This window comes from Typha latifolia, chromosome 9 (assembly GCF_019914945.1).
Source record: "Typha latifolia isolate L0001 chromosome 9, TyphaL0001v2, whole genome shotgun sequence".
Taxonomy (NCBI): domain Eukaryota; kingdom Viridiplantae; phylum Streptophyta; class Magnoliopsida; order Poales; family Typhaceae; genus Typha; species Typha latifolia.
Genome location: NC_133094.1, coordinates 3,509,719 through 3,520,702, shown reverse-complemented (window position 1 = coordinate 3,520,702; position 10,984 = coordinate 3,509,719). Strand labels below are relative to the sequence as shown.

Here is a 10,984-nt window from a genome sequence, read left to right as displayed (position 1 = left end):
ATTATCTTAATAAAAAGTAACCACAAATATTTTATCAACAAGAGACATAGTATCATCTTATTTATCGATAGTTTTTCTCTTTATTTTAGAATTATTACTGTTAATAAATATATATTGTCTGTAAATAAAAATCTAGTGTACTCATACAGTATTATTGGGCATAACATTATTTGTCAGTAAAGTGACAAGCCGTTGCAAGGGAAACTAAAATTGGACCTATTATGTAAAAAACGAAAATGTAATTTGCAAATTACCCCTCTTTTTTTTTTCCTCTTAAAATGGAAGTATAAACATAGAAGTTTCTAGTTATAGGTAGCCCTATCCTATTTCTATTTTCATTAATCTATGCAACGCGGAATAATGACAGCCCTTATTTAATTCTCTCTTTACCTCGATCCACTTCCGACATGGAGCCACGTATGCACTACATGAAAAAAAAAAATAATGAAGTATTTCTAAGCTAGTATATTAGTTTCAATGAACCATGATTCCGACGCCCCGATATAAAAACCTCCCGTCGAATATATAGTGAAAACCCTCACCGAAACGTCTCTCTGTCATCTCTAATTTAGTCTTTTGGTTTCCCTCCACTTCCTCTCTCTCTCTCTTTCTCTCTCTCTCTCTCTCTCTCTCTCTCTCTCTCTAGAATCACAAGGACCGAGAGGCGAAGAGAAGCGAAGTAGGCGAAGGAGAAGCCGAAGCCGCCTCCTCGTCCTCTTCCGAGATCTCTCTCCGGTCAAGGTCTCGATCTCGATCTCTTCCTCTTATTCTCTTTGATCGTCGCGCTTTCGACCAGCGTATCCTTGTCGATTCTTCTCTCTCACGTGTGCGTTGATTCGGTTTCCGTCGATCTCGCTTTTTTACTCTTTCGTCAATTTTGACGAATCTGTTATAGTGATCCATTGTTTGGAGCGAGTGATGCTCGTCCTTGGTCCTCGGTTCTCGGTTAGTTTATGGATTTGGGAATTGAATTGGTGGTCACGACCTTGTCTGTTCGCTAGGGTTTTGGCTTCTTTAGTTGCTCTTTGGACGACGGAATTATGGATTCTTTCGACGGAGCTATTATCCAGTCTCTCTGGAGTCCTTGGAAGCAATGCAGCTTGATTTGAAGTATCTATTTTGACGTTTTATCTTGGTCTAGCTTCCTGGGGTTTTGATGCCCTTACCATCGATTCCTGCTTGATTTGGTCGCCTTTGATGATTTTTTTCTTTCATGCATTGGTTGGTCTAATCAGAACTTGTTTTCCTTTCTCTGTTTCCTCGGTGATATTTTTATGCATCCGTATATTTTTCTAGGGTTTTTGACATACACTTAACTGTTGCATGTGGGTTTTAGCTCTGTTTTATGTTTGGTTTGTTGCTACCATTAAATGGTTTTCTCGTACTTGAAGGAATTATTAGAGCTTTATCGTCTACAATTTATTTATTTTTTCACTTTGCCTTTTCCCCCATTTAGAGCTACTTTTATTTATTTATATTTCTGTTTTAGGTGAGTGAGCCTGTTATTTGTTGATCATATAATAGAGATAAATTGCTACCGGAAATTAACTTTTCTGTAAGGTGTTTGTTAAGTTAGCTGTCTGTATGCTTCTGCTCTGTTTTCCAGATTTTGTATATTATGCATCCGTTTTTATCTGGAAAGAAGCAGGCACGCATGTTAAATATTTTTGCTGCTTTAGCTCCGTTTTATTGGTCGTTCGATTGCTGTAAGATATGCTTCCTTATGTTTGGTACGAGTATCAGTTCTCCTGTTATTAATTCTTTTCAATAATATCTTTGTTCTAATAAATTTAGGAAGCATATTCTTTTTAATCTTGTTAGTTAGCTAGATTTTCCAGCTATTTTGTATGAATTCTGGTTGCATGTGCTGGGTTCTACTCTTTTCTTTGTGAGACCAAATGCTGCCATACAATGTTTCCCTGATTTTAAAACAATGACAAAGTAGAATTTCCTTATCTTCTTTTGCTTAATATATATCCTTCCCTGATTTGGAGGTATTTTAACTGCTCCTCCCTATGTGATATAAGGTTCCTGCACGATATTCCATAATATGGGCCATTCTTCACATGCTTATTTTTTGCCACTAGTCTGCTGATTTTGGTTGTTTGTGTTTGTGTATCTATTTGTTGCACCCTTTCTCACGTTTGATTTTTTATTTTGTTTCTTTCCCTCCATTTCAGCATGCTTCAATTTCCAAAAACTTCTTGATTAAATCTTATCTGTTCAATTCTTGTGAGACAAGCTGTTATGATTTATCATTTGAGCATGAAAAGATCTCTTCCTCTGTTATGGTTCTCCTTTTTATTTAGTTTTGGTTGCTTGGTTTTCTCTGGTTGAGCAGTCTTTTTTGCTGTTGTATATGTTGTTAGGGGTGCTCATGCTGCTTACCATCCTTCTCTTGATATCAATACTTTTATGCTTTCATTGGGTAAGTATGATTTGTGTTGGCTTTAGCTGCATTTTTTGATAGCATATAGGTGCAACTAACTTTATTGGGGCTTTTGCAATTTAATTGCATTTGATTTGTAATAATGGACTAGTGTGCACTGCATAAATGAATTATGTGCAGTCCATTATAACAAAATGTGCATCGGCTATAATAAATATATGTACTTAATTTCATATGCTAAATAAAAAACCAAATGCAATTAAATTTCAAAAGCCCCCAATTTTATGCCCTTTTCAGCTAATCTTTGGTTGCTCTCAAATTGCTGTGAGTTTTCCAATGCGAGAATTTAGTAGAAATCCTATATTTCTGTTGTTCTTACAGGTTCGGTACTGAGGTGTCACTTAGGTAAGGCTTGGCACCCTTTTGTCAACAGTTGGACTCATCAATTTTGCCGCTGCTGCAAAAGGGGTTATGTATCTGCATCTTGGCTTAAGATTACTTTCCACACATTTCTGTTGATAACACAATATTTATATATTTTTATTATCATTTTTTTTCTCTCTATTTTCATTGTTTATGTTGGTTTGCTTTTTTTGTTACTCAGACTCCTTTTTTAAGCTTGTCTGGTTTTTAGAATTTACTTCTGTTGGCATTAGTTACGTGTTTTGTCATCCTCTGTTGTGCATGATGTTAAATTTGTAGAGTTTACTGTTCATAACTCAACTTTATCTGTTGGAAATATGGCAGCATGGCTTCAGAAAAGGATGGAAGCCTAGAAGAAGCCTTACCCGTCCCACTTCCAGTTGTCAAACCCCCCCATATAGTCCCTGATCGAGTTTCTCAAAAACCACAAACAGCAAAGCGTACTCCAATGGCTCGGCCTGGTTATGGGAGTGATGGAGCACGGATTCAGTTGCTTTCAAACCATTTCAGTGTCCGGCTTAGTAACAATGATGCAATTTTCTATCAATACAGTGTATTGGACTATCTCTGGTTCTCACGAAGCATGGTTGGTTTGTTTTACATGCCAATATTAATTAAGCTCTAATGCATGTAGGTCTCTATAACATCTGAAGATAAGCGAGCTATTGAGAGTAAGGAAACGGGCAGAAAGATTATTGAGAAGTTACACCAGACCTATAGTTCAGAACTTGCTGGAAAACAGTTTGCTTATGATGGAGAAAAAAGTTTATTCACTTTGGGACCTCTTCCGCAGAACAATTTTGAGTTTACAGTTATCTTGGAAGGATCTTCAGCTAGGTATGTTTTTGTAGTTCTTGTTACATTGTGCAATGTGAAAACCTAATATTTTCAGTTTCATAGACCAGTACCTGCTTTCTATCCCTCTTCCTTCATTTGCCATGTTACAACATGGAACACTTCTAATTTCTATATCACTCATGTGCTTCTCTTGTTGTATTTTAGTCCATTTACCATCATGATTGTGGACCAATATGCCAAAGAAGAACTGTTTGATACTTTGATTCAGCATGATTAGCTGAGGTTTGAAATTCAGATTCTCCAATTTTCATCATGATTTTAGAGCAATATGAGTGAACAATATGCACCTTACCATCATGATTGTGGAGCAATATGCACTTTAGTGAACAGTGTTTTTAATCCTTCATATTCTTACACTTACTCTTTTCCATAGACTTGAGGCATCTTTGATAGAGCCAAGAAATGAACTTATGATGCGGACATCACTGATAGGACGCGATGGCGTGTGTACCAGCGCAGGAGGCGCTGACAGTTGATGATCCCTCCTATAGGGATCTGGTTCTGATTTTTATTTATTTAGGGCGTCTTTTGTTTATTTTCTGTGTAGGGTGTTTTTTGCTTAATTCCATTGTAGGTCTATATATAGACCCGTTATATTTTCTTTGGAACTTAATGAAAGTTTATATGATTTATTTTCTAGAGGATTTTGGTGTGAAACCATTTCTTAGGGTGGAGGTGTGAAACCCCATTTCTTTCCTTCTTATTTTCCTATTTTATCTTTCTCCACTACGTTTTGCATCAACTTATCTTAAATAGGTGGAGACTTTTTTATTAAATTGCCAAGGTAGGATTGGCACAATTCAAACTCAAGACCTCATGCTCTGACTTAATGTTATCTCACCAAGTACTCCAATAACCTTTGCTTTTAGAGAAGCATGGGTTTATCCTATGTATTTGAAAATAGTGGTTTTAGACATGGCTGTAGAGCTATCGTAGATCTATCTTCTTTTGGTTTTGGCCAGTTTTTGCTTGACAGTCCCTCGGAAAATCTCTTTCGCGCATGGAGTGCAGCCAATGAAGCTAGATCTTTTGTTACATTTCTGAAAAGTATTAATTTGTCTTACTTTAAAAAATTTCTTCCTTGTACTAGGAAGTTAAGTAAACAGCATGAACCTGTAGAATTGAAGTAACATTTAAAAGAAAAAGAATTTTTAAATATAATCTTGCAATTATCAATGAACTATGAAAAATCATTGGAAACATCTAATTCTGCTTTTGCTGGGATCCATTACCTAATCTAGAAGGTTGCTCTTAAGTTGCAATTGTAACCCATTGTAGAAGTCCCAGAATGGGTAGAACCTCAACATCAAGTTGTGTTCTATAGTTGACTCCTTGCTTTTTGGAGAAGGCTTGGTTGATTGATAGCAACAAGAAGTCAAGAATTACCTATTTTCTCCTCTACAGGTCTGCTGGTGGAAGCCCAATCGAAGGTGATTGGAAGCGATCAAAGCGTTCACAACTTGCAAAAGCATTTAAAGTAGAGATTAGCTATGCTGCCAAGATTCCCCTGAAGTCCATTACTCTTGCACTCAGAGGTAGTGAGCCAGAACATACTCAAGATGCTCAGAGGGTTCTTGACATCATATTGAGGCAACAACAGGCAAAGAGGTCTTTCTTACAATATATATCATCCCAAACTAGCTAAGCTCTCTGTTCTGTTCTGTTATACCCACTTGAGACAATAATGTGGTTGTCTAAACATTGGCTACTTTTGCAGGGGTTGCCTCCTCGTTAGACAATCTTTTTTTAACGGAGATCATATGAATTTTGTTGATTTGGGTGGTGGTGTCAGTGGATGTCGTGGATTCCACTCAAGCTTTCACACTACTTTGGGTGGATTAGCGTTAAATATGGGTATTTGTTCTTCGATTTGCCCTGAATTTGAATGTTGATGATCTTTTATATGATTTCTCATTGTACTTTCTGCAGATGTTTCCACTACAATGATTATGACTCCTGGTCCTGTTATTGACTTTCTATTGGCAAATCAAAATGTTAAAGATCCTAAACAAATTGACTGGATCAAGGTGTGATGATATGTGGCATTTACGCATCTAATATCTTTTATCGACATGCAAGTGGTTCTAGTGTCCAAGGCAATTTCCCTTTGAGATTCTTATAAATCTTTAGCTGGAATTCTACAGGCCAAACGGATGTTGAAGAATATGAGGATCAAAACTAATCACAATGGCATGGAGTTCAAGATAATTGGGCTTAGTGAGCTGCCATGTCAACAGCAAGTGTATTCCTTTCATTTTGCTTTCCAACATATTGGTCATTTTTTGACTCTATTTTGCCACTTGTGGTTTTTTTCCTAGCTTGTTATTCTGCCTTTGATCATGTATCCTGCTTGCAGTTTCCCAATGAAAATAAGAGATGGTAGTGGGGAAGGTCAAATTGTTGAGATTACTGTTAGTGAGTATTTCAAAAGTACCCGAAAAATAGAGCTGTCATGGTCAGCCAATATGCCCTGTTTAGATGTGGGAAAACCAAAACGCCCTAATTACCTCCCTATTGAGGTTTGCAGCTTTTATATGTTTTGTGATTTTATCATCATCATCATCTTCCTGGTATCACTGCAGGTCTATACTAAGGCTCATTCTGTTTTCTATAATATTATTGCAGCTATGTAACCTGGTATCGCTGCAGCGCTATACTAAGGCGTTGTCTTCTCAGCAGAGAGCTTCACTAGTGGAAAAATCACGGCAGAAGCCACAAGACCGGATTAGAGTGGTTACTGATGTATGTACTTGCTAGTCTGGTTCAAGTTTTTCTGTTGACCTTCAGTTATTACTAATGATAGATAATTTATGATGAAGGCCGTGAGAAACAATAGGTATGATGATGACCCAATGCTATCTACTTGTGGTATTCATATCGAGAAACAACTCACCAGGGTGGAAGGCCGTGTTCTTACAGCACCAACGGTAATTATACAGTGAGCTGTAGAAAGTTTTATTTGGACCATTTTGCTGCACTTAGCTAATATTTCGTATGCAGCAGTTTTGACTTATGTTGCTTAAAAGGTGTCTTCACCATTTTCTAATTTTGTACAGTTGAAAGTTGGTAACAAGGAGGACTGCTTTCCTCGCAATGGACGATGGAACTTTAACAATAAGGTCAGGAACATGGAGAAGTATTAGTCATATCTTTTGTTATATAAATTGGCTGTAACCCATTTTTCTCATCTCTTCAACAGAGGCTGTGGGCTCCCATTAAGATTGAAAAATGGGCTATTGTAAATTTTTCTGCTCGGTGTGATATGAGTCATCTCTCAAGGGAACTTATAAACTGTGGAAGAAATAAAGGGATTGTAAGTAATCTTGATATGCCGTTTGCCCAATTTGATTAGCATTAAGCTTCAAGTTTCTAATATGGTAATTGAATTTTGCAGCATATAGAACGCCCATTCACGTTGATTGATGAGGATCGTCAATGGCTCAGATCTGGGCCTGTTGTACGAGTTGAAAGGATGTTTGAAAAAATTCGTTTACAACTACCAGGCCCCCCTCAATTTCTTCTATGCGTTCTGCCAGAGAGAAAGAACTCTGAAATTTATGGTCAGAAATTTATTACCTAATCTGTTTCCCTGTTGATCTTCGACACTACTCATGTTAACTAATTTTTCCTTCCTTGAAGGGCCGTGGAAGAAGAAAAATCTTCATGAAGTGGGTATAATTACTCAATGTATTTCTCCTACTAGAATCAATGACCAGTACTTGACGAATCTCCTTCTAAAAATAAATTCCAAGGTATGAAAATTAATTATAAAAATAATGATATAGATATCTAATTTTGTCATGTTCTGTGGTGTTATAGTAATGTTTTCCTTATTGGTATACTTTTTAAAATTAAAAATTTTCCCTTTGTCAGCTTGGTGGCATGAATTCCTTACTAGCTCTGGAACATACACAGTGTCTCCCACTAGTAAATGAAATTCCTACACTGATTTTGGGGATGGATGTTTCTCATGGTTCACCAGGTCACTCAGACATACCATCCATTGCAGCGGTAAGATAAGCTTCATATAACTGCATATAACTTGATTGCCATGTTAGAGTTGCTTCCACATACTTCTTACAATAGTTGCATACTTTGAATGATAATTTGTTTATATATATATTTAATTATTAGGTGGTTGGGTCTAGATATTGGCCATTGATATCACGATATAGAGCATCTGTGCGAACACAGTCACCAAAAGTAGAGATGATAGATTCTCTTTTCAAACCTAAAGCAAATGGAAAAGATGATGGCATCATCAGGTAATTGTTTTGCAAATTACTAATGATGCACTGTAATAAATTAATAATGATTAAAAATCCTAGACAAGTTGGCAATATCACTAGGCTCGAACTTGTCACCCAGTGAAACCATGATTAAATCTATACCGCAAAAGGTCACCAAGTTGATGTGATTTTTGTTAGGTTATTTAGTTTTTGCTGTGTTCTGAACATTAGCTTTTTCCGGAATACCAGGGAGCTGTTAGTGGACTTCTATCAGACCAGTGGCACACGTAAACCTTCTCAGATAATCATTTTCAGGTACCAAGGAAATGATTTGAGCAAATTATTTCCAGTTGCATATTTCTAACCTTACTAGGTTTGTGTGTTTCATTACTGTTGTTGAGGGTATTATTTTGCTATTTCAAATGACACTGCATACTTTCTGGACTTGTGAAACTTTATATGTATGGAACTTAAATTGACTTTGACCTCAGAGTTCATAAATAAATTTATATGATTATTGGATTCTGGAAAGATGGGCATCGTAAATGATATTGTCTTATAGGGAAAATGAGTTTACTACTAGTTTTCTGTCAACACAAATTATATGGTGAATTATATTGTCAAAGGTTTTTATACTTAGACCGAACATCAACAAGCTATGGTGGCCCAAGCTCAAGTGAGCATGCTCTTCTCAAGACAGCTTTTGGGTTGAAGATGAGCTGCTCATATGGGTAGATAATAATTTAGCCAATGAATTGAAAATAGACTAGGTTCATTTTTAGAATATAATAATGCAAGATAAAGTAAGTGCAGAATAGTTAAATAGCTTTGTGGTATATTTTGCACTCCTGGTTTTTATGTATCAATATTTATTTATTTTTTCTCTGTAGGGATGGTGTAAGTGAATCACAATTCAGCCAAGTTTTGAATATTGAACTAGATCAAATTAGACAGGTACTTACCTATGCTTGATAGTTAGACTAGTCAATTTTTTGGTGGTATTGAGATACTCATTTTTAGTATTTGGTTTTACTTTTCATTTGTAACAGGCGTATGAGTATATGGGAGAGAGTACCGCTCCAAAGTTTACTCTAATTGTGGGGCAGAAGAACCACCATACAAAGCTTTTTCGGGCTGATGCCCCTGATAATGTTCCACCTGGTCTGTCATTATAACACATGTTTTGTGTTAGTAGAATGGATTTTAGCAGAAATTTTTTTCTTAAAATTTGACTTGGTGAATAGGGACTGTTGTGGATACCAACATTGTTCATCCAAGAAACTACGACTTTTACATGTGTGCTCATGCAGGAATGATCGTAAGTTTCCTTGCATCTTTGATTTTAAGCTTAATAATGCTGGAAAAAGATTGCTTTTATTTCCCTCTCTATCTCTCTCTCTCTCCCTCTGAAATTTAGCCTGTTTGCACCTAAAACATGTGAAGCTATTGACCTTTTGCAGCATCATTTGCTGGCATAAATAAAAAGCTCTTGGCTTTCTCGTCTTTGTTATATTTTGTTGTTGCTAGTAATGAAGGGTCTGATTCTTGTATTTATTGTAGGGAACCTCGCGTCCAACACATTACCATGTGTTGCTTGACGAGATTGGATTCTCCACTGATGACCTACAGAAGCTTGTCCACTCACTTTCCTATGTGTAAGCCTTGTATATTAACAGCTTTAAGTGTTTATGGAGGTAGATACTGAAATGATTTTTCTTAATATTCCTTAATTCACAGGTATCAGAGGAGCACAACTGCCATATCCATTGGTAAGCTGGATCACTACTTTCTTGCTCTCTTTTTTGTTATCAGTTGCTAATAGACAATAACAGATGTGTTAATGATACTTGTTTTTTTTATTGTTCAGTGGCACCGATAGTCTATGCTCACTTGGCAGCCCAACAGATGTCCCAGTTCATTAAATTTGAGGAACTCTCCGAGACCTCATCTGGACATGGAAGTGGCTCTGCGGCAGGACAACCAGCCATTCCCGAACTCCCTAGGCTGCACGACAATGTGTGCAGTTCCATGTTCTTCTGTTAAGGCGACGAGTGCTAACTACCACATGGCATTTTTGGTGAATATAATATAGTTACTAATTTGGCTGTTTAAATTACCCCCCAAATGGCTCCTGCGATAGGTTACAGGTGATACTGGAATTTTATCATGGGTAAATACAGTCCTTTGTAGGTCTAGAATCAGGTAGGAATTTTTTTTTTTCCTTTCAGGTTTTTTTAAGCGAGGGGCTGGTGAGAGGGGTTTATAAGTTTATTTTTTGTTTAGCACATATATATAATCTGTGCCTTGGAAAGGGTTTTCAAGTTGGTTACTTTTGTACTCTGAAATCCTTCACTTGTACATGGTTTTGGAAGAACGGCAGTAGATTTTATAGTATCAGAGTCTAGATAGTAATGTTATCCTTTTGGCTTAATATACAAAATTCTGTCGGGGTTGCAGAGTAATATGTAAACATCCTGCCAGTTGATGAGTAATATGTAAACATCCTGTCAGGAGAAGTTTCTTTGTTGCAATAATTCGTCCGTAAGGCTTTAACTGGCGGGTAATCTTGCAAATCTAAACTTTGCCTTATATATTAGCATTTACATCTTTCTTTTGAGCAAATACATCGGCACTTGTATGTATATTGATGGTTTTTGTGAACATTGGATGATTTATATTCTCTGATGATATAGTTATTTAGAATAGCTTAGTATTCGGTACCCAATGCATAGGCTTGTTTGCGTGATAGTTTGTGTATCCAATGCACCAAATGCTATTTTGGATCATATACGGAAATTAGTTGCGACTGCCTGTCAACAATAATATGGTAGGTAGTCTGACGTGTGCTAGACATTGTGATTGAGAACTGAAACAGTGATGTGATTGTTTAGTGCTCAGATAGATGGTTAAAAGGTGCTTATGTCATAGAGAATTTTCGATTACCACGTATCAGTTTAACTTGACATCGTTAAGTTCCCATCTGTCTCAAAGAATAATATTATAATATATATATATATATATATATATATAATATGTTGAAGAGCTACCATTAGTACTTGTCCAATACTTGGGAATTAGTGTGACT

At 36.5% G+C, this 10,984-nt stretch overlaps 1 protein-coding gene across 1 annotated transcript; it reads left to right on the top strand.

Annotated features, from left to right (window-relative positions):
- The first annotated feature begins 534 nt into the window (after positions 1 to 534).
- LOC140794633 (protein argonaute 16-like) lies at positions 535 to 10,463 on the top strand. Its single transcript, XM_073146737.1, has 23 exons — positions 535 to 741; positions 3,137 to 3,365; positions 3,447 to 3,649; positions 5,075 to 5,278; positions 5,388 to 5,524; positions 5,600 to 5,697; positions 5,815 to 5,912; positions 6,027 to 6,189; positions 6,296 to 6,412; positions 6,490 to 6,597; positions 6,727 to 6,789; positions 6,870 to 6,983; positions 7,065 to 7,230; positions 7,310 to 7,422; positions 7,544 to 7,681; positions 7,805 to 7,935; positions 8,149 to 8,214; positions 8,790 to 8,853; positions 8,949 to 9,060; positions 9,144 to 9,217; positions 9,460 to 9,554; positions 9,637 to 9,668; positions 9,767 to 10,463. The coding sequence occupies exons 2-23, from the start codon at positions 3,138 to 3,140 to the stop codon at positions 9,940 to 9,942; spliced, it is 2,700 nt and encodes an 899-aa protein (XP_073002838.1). The 5' UTR covers positions 535 to 741; position 3,137; the 3' UTR covers positions 9,943 to 10,463.
- The last annotated feature ends 521 nt before the right edge of the window (positions 10,464 to 10,984 follow it).